Source organism: Cenococcum geophilum (genome assembly GCF_001692895.1).
Source record: "Cenococcum geophilum 1.58 unplaced genomic scaffold K441scaffold_49, whole genome shotgun sequence".
NCBI lineage: Eukaryota > Fungi > Ascomycota > Dothideomycetes > Gloniales > Gloniaceae > Cenococcum > Cenococcum geophilum.
In genome coordinates this window covers 294,352-311,900 of record NW_027137607.1, presented here as the reverse complement: position 1 = coordinate 311,900, position 17,549 = coordinate 294,352, and the positions used below count along the sequence as shown (strand labels likewise).

Genomic DNA, 17,549 nt, shown 5'->3' with positions numbered 1-17,549 from the left:
GGTTGCTGCATTCGTGAAGTTTATGTATAGAAACAGGCCTCGCTAGGTTTCAAGGGTCGGATTGAATCGAAGGTGAAGGTCCACCTCAGTCTATGGCTCGTCGTAATAATCGTCAAAAAGTAGTCGGCCAAGCAAAGGACTAGAATTGAGTGGTCCGAAGGAATGAATATAGAGCTTGGCGCGAGCTTCCTGCGCGGGATCGAGGTCAAAGGAGCGTAGGGGTTCCGGCGGAAGTCGAGGCTCGTAGCACCGCCCAGGCGTGTTGAATGGAACAAAGAAGTTCGCTGCTGGCTGGGAGCAGGAAGTCTGATCGACCGAAGAGCGATATCGAAGCCGAAAGGATGGAATTGAGTCGTGGAATAAAGGAAGGGACAGGCAGAGCCCAATGAATGAATGAACGTGAGCGAAAGCCGAAAGGAGTGACAGCTGTTCGCGGAAGGCAACAAGGACGAGAAGAGAACGTGATAGAGATCGCACCGGCCGCAGTGGTGACGATGCGAAATCCGAGTCGAGTGGACAGCAGGCGGGTGTAAATGAGTGTAGCGGCTTTGCTCAGGGCTGGGGGAACGTGAAGAGAAATGAAGGAGGCTTCTCAAAGGGGGAGCGTTAAGCCGAATCGAGTCAGGCAAGGTAGCGGGTCAAGCAGACATCGCACAAGCCCGAGCGCTATAAATAGGCGCCAACGGCGTCAGCCCGGCGAGCGCGTCCACGGGCAGATAGATATTGTAGATATTAATCCTCACGCACGGCACTCAACATATTCCCGTAGTCTGTGTACGCCGTGCTATTTTCAAACCCTCACGACGGCCGCGTTGGGCGTGCTGGTGGTGAGAGCTACTGGGGAAAGGCTACTTGCTGAGCGAGGGAGGGAACATCGGAACAGCCCGCGCTCGGCCTGACTTCCTACTAGGGCCATTCGCCTTGCCTGGACGCGCTCAGGGGAATCGTCCAACAGTTGCCAGCTCCCCAGCTGCCATCTGCCAACGGCCAGCGACCAGCAGCTCCCCCACAAACACGAGCCGTTGCTGACGGCTTCCCGCGCAAAGCCTGCTGGTCGATGGAGGCGCTCGATTGGCTTTGGCATGAATTATCCCAGCTGTGGCCAACCTTGCGCTCGCTGGGTCCGAGAATCGCCCACAGGCGAAGGCCAGGACTGGCATGATCATACAGCTTTCCCCGCCATCTCAAACTCTGGTTGCCAATAATGCTGTCCGTCATCGCTGGGTTCGGCGCGGATCACCAGTAAGAGAGCTTCCGTTCCCGTCACGGCTCGTCAGACGGTGGTTCTGGAAGCCTAGAAGCCTTCAGGTAGTGCGATTACCCTTTCGATTACCCTTTCAGACACACAAGTTCCTATTTTGCTAGATGGCGCCCAATATTTACTAGAGTGCGACGTCTTGGCTACATAATTTATTGTGAGATCTGTAAATAGCTGGCTTCAAGAGCCTGTCATGACTTGCCCACGCCCTCCGTAGATGCATGCTTCCTCCCATTGCTTTAGCTTGGCAAAAGTCCCCAACGATCTACTACAGGATGATCACGACATTCTGCATTAAGGCGCTTGCTTGTCTTTACGTATGAGCCTTACCCACAATATGTTTCATGTTAGCAACGGCTCCACATCGAATGATGTGGAATACGCAACTTGTGGATGCCGAAGTGCAGAAAAGAAGACTCAGGGTTGGCTGCCAAGGTGCAACAACGTGTAAAGCAGCATGAACCTTGCGCAATTTTACACCGTTTACAGCGCTAGAGCTCCTGCGGTGTCATTGCACGATGCTTACCCGAGGTGTTTCATTTTCATGAAGAATATTGCAGCTCAACGCCGACTGCTCTGAATATCTGCTCTCTTCTTTTCAAGTCAAGGCTTGCACCTAACGTGAAGAGCAGCTCTTTAATCCGACCTTCCCACAGAACGCCAATCCTCCAATCCTGATCTACTCGGGCCTTTAAAACACCAGTAACATCCTCGTCTGGTTTCAGTGTCGCCTTTTTCCAATCCGGTCTTAACTTCTTGACTGCCCATTCAATGTCCGTATTGCGTCGTCTTGTCCACAACTCACATCCAAGTTGCAAATCACTCTCGTAAGAGTAGAAATTGAAGTGAAATCGTGAACATAGTGCAAGATTCTGGCCGGCTTTGACTGCATACGTGGATAAAAGGTTCCCCATCAGTGGGTTAAGCGTAAGGGTCATGGTATATGGAAATCCCGCGTGATGAGGTAATGTTGTAAATCTGAGTCCAGTACTCAATCCACCACTCTTGTTGAGAATACCATAGTAGAGCTCTGCCCCGGCACTGAAGCGGCCGTGAATTGGCTCCACTGCATCCTCAGGTGTTGTAGGTGCGACAACGCTCTCGCGAGGGTCGGGTCCAAAGTTGTACAGCCCACGAATGCCCAACAGAGCACTATCAGTACTGTACATATACTCAGTACTGTACTTTCCAACGTCACTCTGGAGAAGAGCTAGTATGGTGCCGCCGTTATTCAGACCAGAATCGCTAACGCAACATATCTTCAACTGCTTCGTAGGTGACAGTCTGCGGAGATAAAGGGCCTCGAGCGTTGATCGTGGGAGAAATATTCGGCCATAGAGTAGAGTGTCTGTTGGCAATTTTGAGAGATATTCCTCTTAGACAACAGCGTAAGTACTCACCCCTCCGGTCTATCCGCTTCCCACTGTGCCATATTTCCCACCACCAATCCTCATCCGGCCTTCGAAGATCTCGGAGATGTCGGTATCCTTTTATGACATGATTTAAGTCTGTGTCGCTACTCTTCGCGCTCGTCAGGATAGGCAACGAGGAGTATAGATAGGAGATGGAGCCATCAACTATTCCAACGCTCCCAACAGTATATGAGGTTGCAAAGTTGGGTGCAGCGAGAGAAGAGATGTGTAGACGTAAGCCGCGGGGTGTATCGTAGTCGAGTAACGCTAAAAACAGTCTATCAGTACAATATTTTTGATTCGAGATTAAACCAACCTTGTGCTGTGGCGTTTAATGTTCCATAGGAGTTGTCGCGGTTCCAATGCGATGCTTCATAGAATGCACTTTGGACATAATCCATAAAACCCAACATGTCTGAACACTCCAAGCGACATTCTGAGCCGCTTGGAAGTAGAAGCTCAGGCCAGGGTCAATCGCGAACCGCGACGAGACCGCTCGCTTCGCCGCCTACGAAATCTTGGCGAGAGTTTTTTTTTGCTGCACCTCCACAAAATCATTGCCCATTGAAGATCCATACCCGCTCAGCAAACCCGCAAAATGCCGAAATCAAAGCGTGCGAAGGTCGTGCATCTCTCCAAGACTGACAAGAAAGGCAAGGGGCTATCACAAAAGCTCTTCACAAATGTACGCGAGGCCGCAGACAACTACCAGTATATTTTCGTTTTCTCCGTTGAGAATATGCGGAACACATATCTAAAAGAAGTCCGGACAGAATTTGCAGACAGCCGGTATGTTTCGCGCTCTGTAGGGTGATATATATGAAAACTAATTGACACAAGGATATTTTTTGGTAAAACAAAAGTAATGGCGAAAGCGCTGGGACAGACTCCTTCAGATGAACATCTACCAAACCTCTCCTCCTTGACACCACATCTAGCCGGCAATATCGGCCTTCTATTTACTTCCCGCGAACCTGCTGCCGTCCTCTCATACTTCTCGGCCTACTCTCAGACCGATTATGCACGTGCTGGTATCCACGCAACCCAGACATTCACTATTCCTGCCGGAGTGGTCTACTCACGTGGCGGAGAGCTAGCGCAGGAGGATGATGTACCCTTACCACACTCACTCGAGGTGACAGTACGGAAGTGGGGGATGCCAACGAAGTTGTCCAAAGGGAAGGTGGTGCTCGATTCGGATTATACGGTGTGCAAGGAAGGTGAAATCCTCAACAGCCATCAGACGGCACTTCTAAAATTATTTGGGGTGGCCATGGCAGAATTTAAAATTGATATGAAGGCGTAAGTTAATTAGGAACTTCAAGATCGGGCCATATTGACACGTGCAATAGTTATTATTCAGCAGCTACACAAGCAGTCACAGAGGTTAGCGCTATGGAGGAGTAGAGCGAGTTCTATTCCTTTCGCACGAAATACACCTCTTGGTCTGCTTTCTGATAGTCATGATTACGGAATGTCCAACGCCGGGTTTTCACAGTACGTGCTTTAGAGGGAAGCATAAGTGAGGAGTTTGGGTTTTTTCTGGCGTTGTAAGTCTCTTAGCAAACGTAAAAGCATTACGAATACCGGTTATGTGGGCTGGTAGAAAGGTACTTCTAGGCAATATGAATGACATGCAGTATACTCAGATTCAAACGTACAGTTGACTTGACTTAAGCAATATCCCTTACACCGATGCTTGTGCTCTAAGAGCTCTGGTCCGAGCTTAGCTAATCAGACAGCTGCATTTGTTGGCAGCTAGGCGTTCTGCCAAAACATTAGATTGAGCTTGAAGTTGTGATCATATAGAAAGTTGTATATATAATGTTAATCTTGGTGTTGACTTAAGGAGGGTATTGAGTAGCAGGGATAAAGTCTTTATTATTGGTTTCACGATTGTGAACCATTTTGGTGGTTACTGCATCCCATGCAACGTTGGTGTCCTACTACAGGTGGTCCGTGCGGAACACCAGAATCAGAAAGATTAATTTAATCAACCACCGTGCCTTCTAATTGTGCCTTTTTTGATTCTAATATCGTCCAACCTACCAAATGCGTCGTTCCTCCAACTCGTAGCAAAAGAACTGTCTCCGGAGCTTTGGCGGCTGCCTTCGAGCCCTTTGCCAGAGCTTCATATTCCTCATCACAGCTCTAAGATCCTAACGATTTAATTGGCTGGAGTTTATCGATAAGAATAGGACTCAAATCAACATTGCAAGAGATACAGGAAAGTCATTCACGATTAATTCAGAATCCATGGGCTGATAAGGTGGATGCCACATTCTTCAAATAGTAACAACAGCAATTTCACTGAAACTAGCACACCGTCTCTACTGAGTGAACTTGGAACTGCTCAACGAAGAAAGCCCCTCTTTACACAAGGCTCGCTTTACGTTCTCCTGCAGCTTCATGGTCTCTGTATCCGTTGAAGGCCTTGCAAATATTCCCAGGTCCTTTATTCAACCATATAAGCCGCTCCTTAAAAGGCCTATTTATTTATCCATCAGCTGACATACGCAGCCAACCATACATTGAACCCCTTGGTTGGGGTGTCTTGGCCATGCATAATAAGACAGGATAAAAGTAAAAAAATTGACAAGCTATCCTACAAAATATTCTGCGGCAAAGCCATTCACTTGACAAAAGAATATGAAATGCGGTTCCCCTGATCAATTTTAATTATCACTTTGTTACAGATATTCCTCGCTCTGCTGAGAATTGTCATAGATATATACCATTTGACGTTCCATGAGTCAGTTCGGGTTCTCTACCTTTACGAGGACTACTGTTAAACCTAGCCTAAGAAATAGCGATATATATAGAGGCTACAGAGTGGCCCTTCTTGGATGTAACCCTACAAGAGTCATTGAAGATACCTCTTGTTTAGGTAGCCTGCTTCCCCCCCGACAAAGTGGTAATTACATGTATTCAGTATATGCTTAAGGTGCATACCGTCTATTCGCGCAACTAATATCTCATCCTCGCGCTTCACGCTCCACTCTCTTCCTTTTTTTTTACATTAAATCTCGAAGTATCTCCCCCAATGCCCCTTACACCCCGGGTTAAAACCAGCTCCACACTTCGTACACTTGCTTCCGCACCCAAAGTATTCGTCGATCGTCAAAACATGCTTACAGTCCCCACATAACACGGCAGGCTCCTCGCGCTCCTCTTTGCCCCAAGTGGTGGGCGGGTGGTCAGCAAGCACGGCGTGACAGTCAATGCAGGCGTAAAATGCTCTACAACATCTAAATTTAATGGCGATGAGGTCGAGGGCAGAGTGGTAGTGAAGACATTGAGTTAGCGGAGTCAGAGACAGACCACGGACGGCGAGTGGGAGGGGAGAGGAGTTCGCGTTTCGGTCTGGGTTGTCCATTCCGTTGATTTCATACGGCGAAAGGTGAAATTAATGTGAGGTAGAAGCTTTCATGATCGACAGCCTAGATCCAACGCTAAACCCAAACTGGTTACTCAAGTTAGCTGACAGAATTCCATGGGCTTCTTTGTCTCAGTGCACGGTGCAGAGGTGCCTATTGTCTCAGTACGATTGGAAACTTCACGCGTCACTTGGATTTGAGAGCCCTGACAGTTCGGCGCCCCACAATAGATACATCCAATCATCAAGTCAGAGTTGGAGTTCACAAAAACTAGGACAAGGACCACAGCCCGGTAAGAAATACTCTTTTTACGCTAACAGCCATTCTACTATGACATCAAACCTCTAGAATTTGACACCGGCCGTGTCTTACGCCTCTTCCGCACCTTCCTTCTTTTCCTTCCATTCGCTCTCAAGCGCCTTCACCCTTTCCGCCCCTTTTGAGTTCCCAACGCCCTCCTCAAAATCTAGCCACCTTCGGAAAATGAACATCGCCCGCCGCTTCTTCATGCCCAGTTTAGCCATCCGTTCGAACAGCTGCCTTACATTCTCCTTTTCCCCGTGAGCACGTTCCAACTCAACATACATGTCCCATAGATCGCCCTTTTTCGGCCAGGCCGAAACCAAGCCTTCAAATATTGTCCGGCCACGCTCTGCATCCCCATTCGGAGACTTGAATTCTAATGCGCCAAATTTAGAGGTCAGATGACGATGCAAATTGGACGGAACAGATTGTGTAGCGCGCTGGAGGAGGGTACGGGCACGGGTGGGAGAAGGCGGAGAAAGCGTGGACATGAGGAAGCTAGCGTAGGAGAGCCAGAGCGTAGGATCCGAAGTAAAGGATTTGTTCTTGATCATAGATTGGTAGAGAGAGTCCGTTTTCTATTGTCGAGTTAGTAATGCTACGACGGACGGTGTGCGAAGGATTGTGCTAGAGATACGGTACTTACGTCAAGCTTTCCGGACTGAATATAGATCTTAACAAGCCGGTCGTGCATCTCTCTTGCATCATTGTATTGGCAAGCCTCTTTGAAGACCCCTTCAACGGTGTCGTCACTGCTGAAATCATTCTCAAGATGTAGAAGCGCGGTCCAGACGTCCAACTTTTCTTTCTCCTCGCGAGGGAAGATTGTTACTAAAGCACGTCTAGCAATCTGTCGGGCTTTCTCAATTTCATTCAGCTCACGCTGGAACACCATATATCGAACCCAGAGCTCCGCAGAGTTTGGTTGACCGAGGAGCAGGCGTTCGAAATCGGCAACAGATTGCGGTCCGTTCTTGTCGAGATCACCAGTGCGATCCACTTTGATTTCAGGCTTGCGATGCTTTTTCTTCTTCCTGGAAGCGCCTTCACTCTGTTCCGCATCTGATTCAGTAACCCCTTCATCCAGCCCAAGGCTTGTGCCAGTCCAGTCAAAGCCAGAGGTGTTCAGGCCAGAAGTAGGTTTCCGAGTTGAAGTTTCGTCAACGTCCATCTCGTCAGAATGGTGGCTTTCCTCTTCGAGTTCCTCCTCGTCATCAGTGCTATGCACATCTCGCATTTCAATGTCGTCTTCCGAAACCTCATCATCAGATCCAGCATCCTCAATCTCCACACCGCCATCTGATATATCCTCGTCACCGTCTGTATCATCCTCTGATGAACCTTTTATGTTAGAGTATTTGAGGCTGAAATTTATCCTCCTCTTCTTTTCATCTACCTTCAGAACCTTAGCTTTGACCGCGTCGCCTTCTTTGTATAGCGATTTCACATCCTCAACCTTCTGACCATCTGCAATTTCACTACGGTGACACAAGCCACTGACATTGTTGGAATTGTCGACAACGATGAAAACTCCAAAGTCCTCGACCTTCCTGACTTTTCCTGTAACGATCTGTCCAGGTTTAATATCACTGAATTGGAACGGTTGAACATAATCTTTGTCGATAACTGAAGCTTTCAAGCTCATCTGCACATGGTTGAGCGCTGAGTCCACAGCAATTACTTTGCCAGTGACGAGCTGATCAATTTCAAATCCGGCCTTCCAATCCTTGATATACGCGTCGGAAATATCAGAAATGCGGACGAAAGCGGTGAGGCGAGGCGCAAGGCTAATGAAAAGTCCCCCATCTGCAACATTTTTGATAAATCCTCGGACAACGTCGTTTACTTTGAGCTGCGAAATGTTTGATATTTGAAGATCCTTGACAGGTAGCGATGAGCTAAGTACATTCGAAGGCCTAGTAGAAAGTCCGACCTTTTTATTTGGCAAGTCGATATCGGTGACGCAAACTCGGATGATGTCCCCTTTTTTGTGGATGGTTGGATTGGCCTGCGAGTAGTCATCCACAAGTTCGGTAAGAGTAACAGGACCTGCAATGCTATCGTTGAGCTGTACAATAATGGATGACTCTGTGACTTTGGTGACTCGAGCTGGTAGCACCATCCCCTTCTTGAGGCTTTGCCAAGTCAAGGGCTGTGTAGAGGACGATGAAGTTGCAGAAAGATCCAAGTGGTTGGTGCTGGCATCGGCATTCTTGACGCGAACCTTGATAGCTGAACCAATTGGAAAGTTCTCAGCAACATCAGAGAGTAATGAGACATCATCAGATAGATCCATGAACTCAATCCTTCCGCGAACATTGGGCGACAAGTTAACCCAAACGCAATAATCCGCAATATTGTTAACGAATGCAATCCAAGAAGAACCAACTGCTACCTTGTCGAGAGTGAGGAGGTCGCTTTCATCGGAAATTACGCTCTCTGTTTTGGCAGTGAGTTCAAAAACCGGAACCTTTCCCTGGCGATGCGTAATTGGCAAGAAACGATGATTTCGTGCGTCATGTATGCCTAAGACTCTCACAGGTATGACTTGCTTTGGTCGAAAATCCATCAGTGGGTGCTTCTTGTCTTTTATATCTTCCCACTCATCAAACATTTCAGAAACATCTATTCTGCCCTGAATGTTGTCGGCAAGCTGAACATTCACTTGAGTACTCTTCACTGAGATTATGCGGGCGGTAGTAGCCTTTCCAAGAGAAAATTCCGAGGTTGATTTGCTTTCGCCGTCCACAGCATTGATCACATTTTCTCTAGACAAAGGATCTACAGCTCTCTCCGATGTCTGCTCATCTGGCCTGCTGGGCTCGGTCTTCATGGAGAGCCAGAATCGTTGCTTGCTGTGGTCGACATGAGTAACTCGAGCTGTTAAGGATTGGTCCTTGCGTAATCCAAAATCCGGCAATTTGACAATATCTTCAGCTAGTTGCGACTTGAACAATAAGCCTACAACTCCTCCGCAGAACTCGATAAAGACCCGTTCAGGCGTAATGCCGCGGACAAAACCGTGTACTGTTTGGCCCTCTCGCACATCTTCGAAGTTCACAACTAGCTTCGTCGCCTTGGCATCTTTTACGAAACTTGGCTTGTTCGTGAGTGTAACCATTGGCTTCTTTGTGTACTTCTCCAGAATAACCAAATCCTCCAGTACCTGACCGACTCTAATCCGCTTCAGAGTCGCAAGATCCTTACGTTCTGACCCGTCTGTGAGCTGGCCAAGTCTTAGGATACCTTTTATTCCAGACTCAAAGTCAACCGCTACTGTGTCTGCAGACTTCTCCGTAACATTGCCTTTGACAATTTCCCCGGCTTTAAGGGCTTTGAAGGCGGCCTGTTGCTCAAGGCCAAAGGATCCAGGGTCTTTGCAGGAAACTGTCATCTTTCCGTTTTCCGGCTCAACTGACAAAACGTGAACATTGACAACCTGCCCTATTCGAAAATGTTGCGTAGGGTCTTCGATGTAAGCTTCGCTCATTTCTGAAACTGGTAACCAGGCACGTACGTCGGCGTAGAACTGCACGACAGCTCCAGCGCGTAGCACGTTGATCAATGTGCCTGGAGCTTTCGCGCCGGGGAAGATGCGGCTGTAATCAGACCAGATATCAGTCTCGGAGTTCACAAGCGATTTCTTCAAAGTCAGCCGTATCTGCCTCTTATCCAAGTCTATCGATAAAACTCTTGCTGTGACCGATAACCCTTCTTTGAACTTTCTGTCTGGATGCTGCAAATGGACATCGGCCATGTGCATCTCTGGGACTAATCCAGTGATACCATCTGCAAGATGCACCAGCACACCTGCTGCCCCTTTCTTAGTGATTATAAGTTTGTCTACCCTGCCCTTGACAATCTGGCCTATTTTGATGTCCTCAATTCGAAGGAAAGGCTGGTCCAGAACTCTTGGTTCAAGAGACACTAAGTAAAGGCCATCCATTGGATTATAACCGATCACGCGCGCGCGATGTTTAGACCCAACCTTGTAGGTCCCTGTGTTCTCTGACAGAGTTTCGATCTTTCGATCTGTGATTCTTGAAATATGTGCAAACCCCGGAACGCCTCGGACACCAAGGTCTAAAAACAGCCCAGTAGCCGGCTCAACTTTAACAACTTTGGCGTCCTCTACGAAAGATGAGATTGAAAGCGCCTGGAGCGGTTCTTTCTTGATTTTGCCTACTGAAAGGCTACGAGAAGATAAGGATACAACATGATCTAGCAGAGATACTCCAAGTCTTCTCGGCTCGACATTCGGAAACGTGCAAATTATTCTGGCCTTGACCTTTGACCCGATTTTGTATTTTTCCGAGTTGTCTTTCTGGCTTTCCGCCGCACCGGAATGGATAAGGTCGGCAGTAACGTCCAGCAGTCCCATGATTTTGCCTGTAACTCCAGAGGAAGAAACATCCGTAATCAACATATCGACAGCGGTACCTGGGAGGAATAAGTCAATTGTTGGGGCCTCCACCAGGGAATTTGGATTTTTTAGGTTCCCAGCCTTGTACAAGTTTGCGGATAACTTGATAATTCTCCCGTCGGAGCTGAGTCCTGTAACCAGACACAAAAACACAGCACCTTCTTGCACCTCTAAGTGATCGACATTTGGATCAAGCTCTTTCGAAGACATGAATCCCTTTAGGGTGTCATCTCCCAATCCCAAGTCCATAACAAGACCATGATCCTCGTTGCTGAGCACTGAAGCCTGAAGCATACTGCTGATAACAATATCGGACTTCGCAATACCATGGTTTGCTTGTTTCGGGTTTATTGACAACTCAATCCGCTTTTTAGATTTAGCGACACCATTTACAATAGAATCCTCCCAAGTCGATATTACATATGCCCTTAAATATTGCCCTAAAACGAACAAATCATTCAAGTCTATGTCATCGCCTTCCTCTGACTCTTCTACAACCTCTTCCCTTGGCTCTTCATCATCGAGCAACTTCTCTATCTTGCTTGTAAGTTTGTCCGATATGGCCGTAAGAGGTATGTAACCAGTGAGGTTGTTCGGCAGAGCTAGGGCGATATCGCGAGATGTAATCTGGGTGACTTGGCCAAGTACCATGGACCCCGGTATGAGTCTCTGGTAATTGTTAGACAGTTCTTGTAAAATGTAGCAGGAACACTGACCTTGTAGCTCAAGCCTTCCGTACGAATCCTCGCTTCTTCGATTTCGGGAATAGCGACTTTCTTGCTGCCCTTTGCCTTCCTCGTTTTTTTATCGGCACGTGGTGCGGCTTCTATCTCTCCACCTACGCCGTCATCGCTCTCAGCACCCCCTCCAGGCCTCTTGTTTCCCGCCTGCTCGAAAAGTACATCCTGGGTGGCTTCGATCTGAATTTGTTTATGTTCTAGCGGTGTCAAAACACTAGCACCCCCACGCGGGAAAGCCCTCTCTTCATCCTTGAAGACAGAAGGCTGCGGTGCTTTCTGAGATTTCGTAGATGCGACAACGGATTGGCTTGTGGTCTTCGATTTATGCTTATTGTTGGAGCTTTCCAGCTTTTTTTGTCGCTTTGAGGCTCGGTCGTCCGCGGTATGCTTTTCTTTTTTAGATGCAGAACCTTCGCTGTCTGCGAATCTCTTGATTGGAGCCATTATTGATTTAGCAGCTTCATCATGGTTTTCTGTCTTTACTGTGATTTCGATCTCGAAAATTTCGCGGTGTCGGTGGTTGGGGTTTCTCCGAATCCCCGCCACTTTGCGCGTGCGAGTCGCGCATTCGCGTTTTAGCCCGCCTCTCACTTCCTGCATTTCTTCCCAGCCCATCCCACGTCCAGCCCTCTTTAAAAAGCGTTCCCATGCATGTCAATTGATCTTTTAATATCGGTGTCGCCTCAGGAGGAAATAGTTCCCATGGATAATTATCAATACGGCTCACAAGAGCCAATATCAAAAATGCCTCCGTCATCACCACTGGGTCCACCATCCAGTACAGGTAGCGGAAAACTAAAAAAACCTCCCCCAATAACGCCGAAACGGTTCACCCGGTTTTTCACCCCAAGATCCTCCGTCCATGGGCCTTCACAGTCAGAATCACTCAGCAAATCGGGTCGGCAATTGAGGGATATCACACGGAATGGTATCAATCGTCGCGAGAATGCTCACTTCAAAACTCCAAGGAAGACTGTCAACTTTGCAGACACCATGGCCATCTCCGAGGACCAGAAAACCACCCCAACCCTATACAAGAAGAGAAAGTCAGCATACATGTCTCCCGAGAGCTCCCCTATACAGCCTTCGCCGTCTAAACGCGTCCGAATGTCACCCTTGCCCAATTTTACAATTCTAGAAGATGAAGATGCTTGTTCAGATGCGGAAACTGTAGATTTAGCACCAGAAGAGGCTTCCATCCCTTTGCCGATACGGCGGACCAAAGCTCTCGGAAGCACTGCTCGCATACTCCAACGGTCATTTGGTGGTATGCTCGATGTGGGACGTGGGAGACTTCGGGATCATTGCACAAATTGGCAGGATCACACTGCTGATTTCTACACCGGCCCCGAGGATTTCCATCCCCTCCCTCCCCAAGTACTGCCATTCTGCACTGCCAGCTGCAACAGTAAGTGCCTTCCTTTTTGTCCCCATTGGGAGCTGTCTTGCTGTATGATCTGTCCAAACAGTTTCACTAACATGAAATCCATAGGAAATTCGCTAGTCGCAATCGGAGATGAGGAAGGCTGGATTCACTTAGTAGACACAGATGAAGCCCAGGCTTCGTTTTCACAATCTCATATGTCCGTTCAGTTGCATAGCAATGCAGTAATGGACGCTGACTTCTCTTCGGATGATCTGTTCCTTGCAACAGCTTCCGGTGACCAGACTGCCCAAATCATGGACATTCGAACTCAACAATGTGTGAGCATCTTAGCTAAGCATACATGTTCTGTGAAGCAAGTCTGCTTTCAGCCGGGCGACGACAAAGTTCTTGCAACGTCAAGTCGTGACGGCACAGTGCAAATCTGGGATTTAAGATGCAGTGGTGGCTCTGAAGGTGTCGTTCACTCTATTTGGGGGGAGAACGCCCCGTACGCTAGCACCATTCGAACGCTCTCCGGCGCACACACAGATAATTCATTTGTGGGTGGTCCAGCCTCAACATCAGCAAACTCGAAAGGCTCGAAGTATGCCGCTTCAGTTTTTGCCCTACTATATGATCATTTAACTCACAATTTGCAGGGAATTAGGAAAGAGTGGGGCCATCAGCCGCCGTGGTGATATCTCCATTACAGCCGTCTCGTTTCTACCTCCTAGCCGAGAGCATCTGCTTCTTACGGCTTCCGATGCTTCAACATGTGTGAAGCTATGGGACATCCGAGGTCGGTATTCTCGTCGAGGTCCTGCAGTCCCTATTTCAACGACTAGGCAACCAGAATCCCACAACCGCCACAGACATTTCGCAGTTAATTCTCTAGCACTGAGTAGCGATGGTGCCCGTCTCTACGCTCTCAGCAGAGACAATACAGTTTATGCATACGCAACTAGCCATCTAGTCCTAGGCCAAGCACCAGAGCTTACCTTGCCGGAATCAACGCGGCAGAGGCATGTGAGCGCTGGAAAAGAAGGTCTCGGGCCCATCTATGGCTTTAGGCACCGTAAATTTCATGCTGCGTCCTTTTACGTGAAGGCTTCTTTGCGCAAGGCCACGGGTGACAAGCCTGAGCTTCTTGCAGTCGGAAGTACTGATGGATGTCCGGTCCTTTTCCCTACTGATGAGACGTTCCTCAAGCAAGAAGCTGACTGGGAAAACGATGACTCGCCACTACCCAAGACAGCTTCTGCATCTGTCTTTAACAAGCCCAGGTTGATGAGAAGTTCAAGTGACACGGGTTTCCCAGCCCGTATGACTGACACCATACCTATTTACGAGCATGGTACACCTCTTATACGAGGTCATCAAAGCGAAGTCACTAACGTGACGTGGACAAAGGACGGAGCCCTGATTAGCGTGGGTGATGACTACCGTGCTCGATGCTGGAGGGAAGGTTCGCAAGCAAGGGAGCTACGATTGAGTGGAGAAGCAGGAGGGAGACGATGGGCCTCGGGTTGGGCAGACATAGAGGCTGGGTATGATGATGATGAATAGTTTTCTTGATGTGTAGCCTTGGTTTCTGTTGTCGCGGTTGGGTATGGCTGGCATCGGGACAGTCTGGATCAAGGAGTATCGGTGTACTCTATGTATCCAAATGATGAGTAAGGAGTTGGGATGGGAAGCAACACCATGAATACGATTAGCGAATTTGTCTCATTTTCTCCGAGTTCCTCAATTGGCCGAATTGACTACAACCTTCCAAGTCCTAGAGCACGGTCTCGCGATGCATATTGGATAACACAGCATCAACTCATCCAGAAGCCCAAGAGACTCAGGTAAGTTGGAGAGAGTGAGAGACCATATGCTGTCAAGCGTCCAGCCAGAAACCCTATCAGGAACTATGATGCATGTCTCAGACAGCTTAGCTTCGCCCTGCGAGGGCAACTTCAACCCCTGCCATCTTCCCGCGCCGCAGAGTCAGCATTAAAGATGTTGCAGTCCCCGACCTAGATTCGCGTCTGTTTTCACCTTCCCAACCACCTTTTCTCTCCTTACCGCTTGGTCTTGGCATTTCAGCCTTGCCAACACCGTACCGCATTTCGCCCTTCGACGCAATCTTGCAGGCGCCACATTTTCGGACTGCCAATCATGAGCGACAACTTGGACAACGGACAGGATTTTGAGGCATTTTGGAGCCGGGGAAGCCTTTGAGGGCAACTGGGAGGGCGACGAATCCGCTGGATTCGGGTAAGTGTAAAAAAAAAGACAGGGGCTGACAAAGGGCAAAAGATGTTTTCCGCTCGTATTTGGTCATGAGGCTACTAGTGCCTCTTCCCCAACATCCAGCTTCACTCAACATGATGCTTGGGGTATTACAAACTTTCAAGACCTACCCAACGTCTTTTCTGAAGGAGAATGTTCCGGCTCCGGCACAGTCACCCCAAAATCGACCTTTGCATTGACTAATTCCGCCTGGGATTCGAATGCCAATAACCAGGCTTGGAATCTCAATGCGGATGGCCTGCTTTCTATGTCGAACACGACTTACGGCGTTAGAACCAGTTCCACCATAACACCCGGATCTGAATCAGGACCATCAGAATGCGGGACAAAACTCCTCCCCCTTGGAAATTATCTTTTGTCAACAACCAATAGTTTATCAAATTTGTGTTCCTCCAATGGAAATATATCGCAGGTGTTGACTACAAACGATGAAACGACTACCATCCGAAACATTAACTCTAGTGCGAATACCGACTTTGTGTTTGAGAGCCGTGGTGTACTTGTCCGATCAAATCAAACACCTATTTCTGGCCAAAGGTAGGGTTTAAACAATCTCTACTTCCCAAGATGCATGTCATGTTAAGCTCAAGTAGAAAACCCCGAGATAGTAATGCACTTAAATGCGACTTCCCCGGGTGTCACTCAAGGGCCACATTCAAGCGCAAGTACGAACTTCAAAGGCACATGAAAAAACACGAGAGAAAAGAAATGTACCCTTGCCCCGCTATCGATTGCGATCGAAAAGGATCGAGGTCGTTCTACCGTGCTGATAAAATTGTTCATCACCTCAGAACGGGACATGGAGGCAACGACAGCTACCTTTGCCCTCTAGCTGGGTGTTTGACTCACCCAATGTCTTTCGATGAGATAAAACTACATGCTCGGAGTCACGGATGGAAGTGCAACTCTACTGTTAAAATCCTCCGAAGGATTCCGGCCAGACAACGCCAATGTATGCTCAAGAATTGCCTAAAACGGCTAGACATTTTGAAGATGCAAAGTCATCTTCTAGGTCATACAATGAACGAGCGCCTAGAAGAGACCGCCGCCATTCAACAAATGGGTTACGATACTGAAACAGTAAAAGTAATTTGTCCCTTGTGCAAACTTTTACTTCGCAATCATGGAGGATTTACTGCGCATCTACAATCTGTCCATTTAACTACGGACTCTACACACTTGGCGCAGTTCCGAGAATCTGTGGCCGGCATTTTATGCAATGTTTTTTCTCCTAATGGTTTAAGTTGGGAAACTTGGAGAGTGCAGTACTATCACTGGAACACTACGGAATCAATGCTTTGTCTGACCTGTGGACAGCCGGCTTTGGCTCGAGGTCAGCTAGGCGAAATAGACCATCATCTGCAACTCCTCACAAAACCGGACGAGATTCGCCCTTACAGATGGGATATTCTCCGGTTATGTCCGGATTTCGGCTCTCACCCAGTATTTGATGACGTCAAGGCGGTTGTCTTTACAAAGTAACTAGTGAGTCCCGCAATACTATTCATCTCACATTTGAGTGAAATTAACATAATCAATCAGAGGCCTCGCTCTTATGATTGCTGCTGGTGTCGCAATCTACCGATGCCGTTACGGTTACCTTTTCTGCTTTCAACAAGCATCCGTGGAGCGTCTAAGAAGGGAATTTCAACATCCTGAAAATTGAATGTGCCTGGGTTAGAGCAAATTGACACCCGAACCATCCTTTATCTCGGTTTCTTGGCTTTGTCGCTATTAATTTTTGTGTTTCTGGCTTTTCTTAAATTTCTCTAAAAATCTAAATCACCCAAAATCATCTCACTTCTCTAATTATGTGCGGTCTCGAGTAATTTTACCAAATTATGAACCTTCTAACCCATCCCAACTCGCTTCTATGCACAAAAACCTCCACGAGCATTAATGTCGGACGGACAAGTCACTGAGAAGAACTCTGTCTATTGAATGTGGCTCTAGAGCCTCTATAAATACATAAGAAAAAGGGTAGTAGACTAATTTAGATACCGTGTTGGAGACCGAGTCGTAGACCGAGTTATTGACCGAGTCGCTGACCGAGACAGTAGTAAGACATACGAGAACAGGGTGGTAAGTCATAAGGTGGTACCTGAGAGTGACCTTAACGATCGATATACCCCCCCAGCTGCTCAGTCTTGACTGAGCAGCTGGATAGAAAATAGAACGAAAAGTTATGATAGGCAATTTAGTGTTGAGTTTTAAAGGAAATCCTCTATAGTTACCTTACCTAATATAATTTAAATCGAATTAAATTAGATCCTTAATATTAACGAGATTTAACTATTAAATAAACGCCTTATGCTTCTAACGCGGTAGGGCCTTTGTTAAGCCGTTTATAACTATAGCAGCTGTAGGCGTCTAAT

The 17,549-nt window shown here is 47.8% G+C and overlaps 6 protein-coding genes across 6 annotated transcripts; 3 read left to right on the top strand and 3 right to left on the bottom strand.

Annotated features, from left to right (window-relative positions):
* Window positions 1-1,367: 1,367 nt before the first annotated feature.
* K441DRAFT_643666 (mitochondrial distribution and morphology protein 10) lies at window positions 1,368-3,104 on the bottom strand. The gene is made up of 3 exons (XM_067646729.1): window positions 2,987-3,104; window positions 2,659-2,937; window positions 1,368-2,606 (listed from the first exon to the last, which is right to left on the bottom strand). The coding sequence occupies exons 1-3, from the start codon at window positions 3,081-3,083 to the stop codon at window positions 1,801-1,803; spliced, it is 1,182 nt and encodes a 393-aa protein (XP_067499627.1). The 5' UTR covers window positions 3,084-3,104; the 3' UTR covers window positions 1,368-1,800.
* Window positions 3,105-3,219: 115 nt separating this feature from the next.
* K441DRAFT_643665 (mRNA turnover protein-like protein 4) lies at window positions 3,220-4,538 on the top strand. The gene is made up of 3 exons (XM_067646728.1): window positions 3,220-3,459; window positions 3,511-3,972; window positions 4,023-4,538. Exons 1-3 carry the CDS (start codon window positions 3,269-3,271, stop codon window positions 4,075-4,077), a joined length of 708 nt encoding a protein of 235 aa, XP_067499626.1. The 5' UTR covers window positions 3,220-3,268; the 3' UTR covers window positions 4,078-4,538.
* Window positions 4,539-5,289: 751 nt separating this feature from the next.
* Window positions 5,290-6,054, bottom strand: K441DRAFT_666520 (uncharacterized protein). Its single transcript, XM_067649671.1, has one exon. It carries the CDS (start codon window positions 6,044-6,046, stop codon window positions 5,690-5,692), a length of 357 nt encoding a protein of 118 aa, XP_067499625.1. The 5' UTR covers window positions 6,047-6,054; the 3' UTR covers window positions 5,290-5,689.
* A 159-nt stretch (window positions 6,055-6,213) lies between these two features.
* Window positions 6,214-11,976, bottom strand: K441DRAFT_643657 (rRNA biogenesis protein-like protein RRP5). Its single transcript, XM_067646727.1, has 3 exons — window positions 11,490-11,976; window positions 6,997-11,442; window positions 6,214-6,928 (listed from the first exon to the last, which is right to left on the bottom strand). Exons 1-3 carry the CDS (start codon window positions 11,955-11,957, stop codon window positions 6,416-6,418), a joined length of 5,427 nt encoding a protein of 1,808 aa, XP_067499624.1. The 5' UTR covers window positions 11,958-11,976; the 3' UTR covers window positions 6,214-6,415.
* A 145-nt stretch (window positions 11,977-12,121) lies between these two features.
* K441DRAFT_618286 (WD40 repeat-like protein) lies at window positions 12,122-14,633 on the top strand. Its single transcript, XM_067645829.1, has 3 exons — window positions 12,122-12,921; window positions 13,006-13,483; window positions 13,539-14,633. The coding sequence occupies exons 1-3, from the start codon at window positions 12,165-12,167 to the stop codon at window positions 14,443-14,445; spliced, it is 2,142 nt and encodes a 713-aa protein (XP_067499623.1). The 5' UTR covers window positions 12,122-12,164; the 3' UTR covers window positions 14,446-14,633.
* A 732-nt stretch (window positions 14,634-15,365) lies between these two features.
* K441DRAFT_247347 (uncharacterized protein) lies at window positions 15,366-16,831 on the top strand. Its single transcript, XM_067640747.1, has 3 exons — window positions 15,366-16,439; window positions 16,492-16,659; window positions 16,717-16,831. Exons 1-2 carry the CDS (start codon window positions 15,742-15,744, stop codon window positions 16,514-16,516), a joined length of 723 nt encoding a protein of 240 aa, XP_067499622.1. The 5' UTR covers window positions 15,366-15,741; the 3' UTR covers window positions 16,517-16,659; window positions 16,717-16,831.
* Window positions 16,832-17,549: the final 718 nt, after the last annotated feature.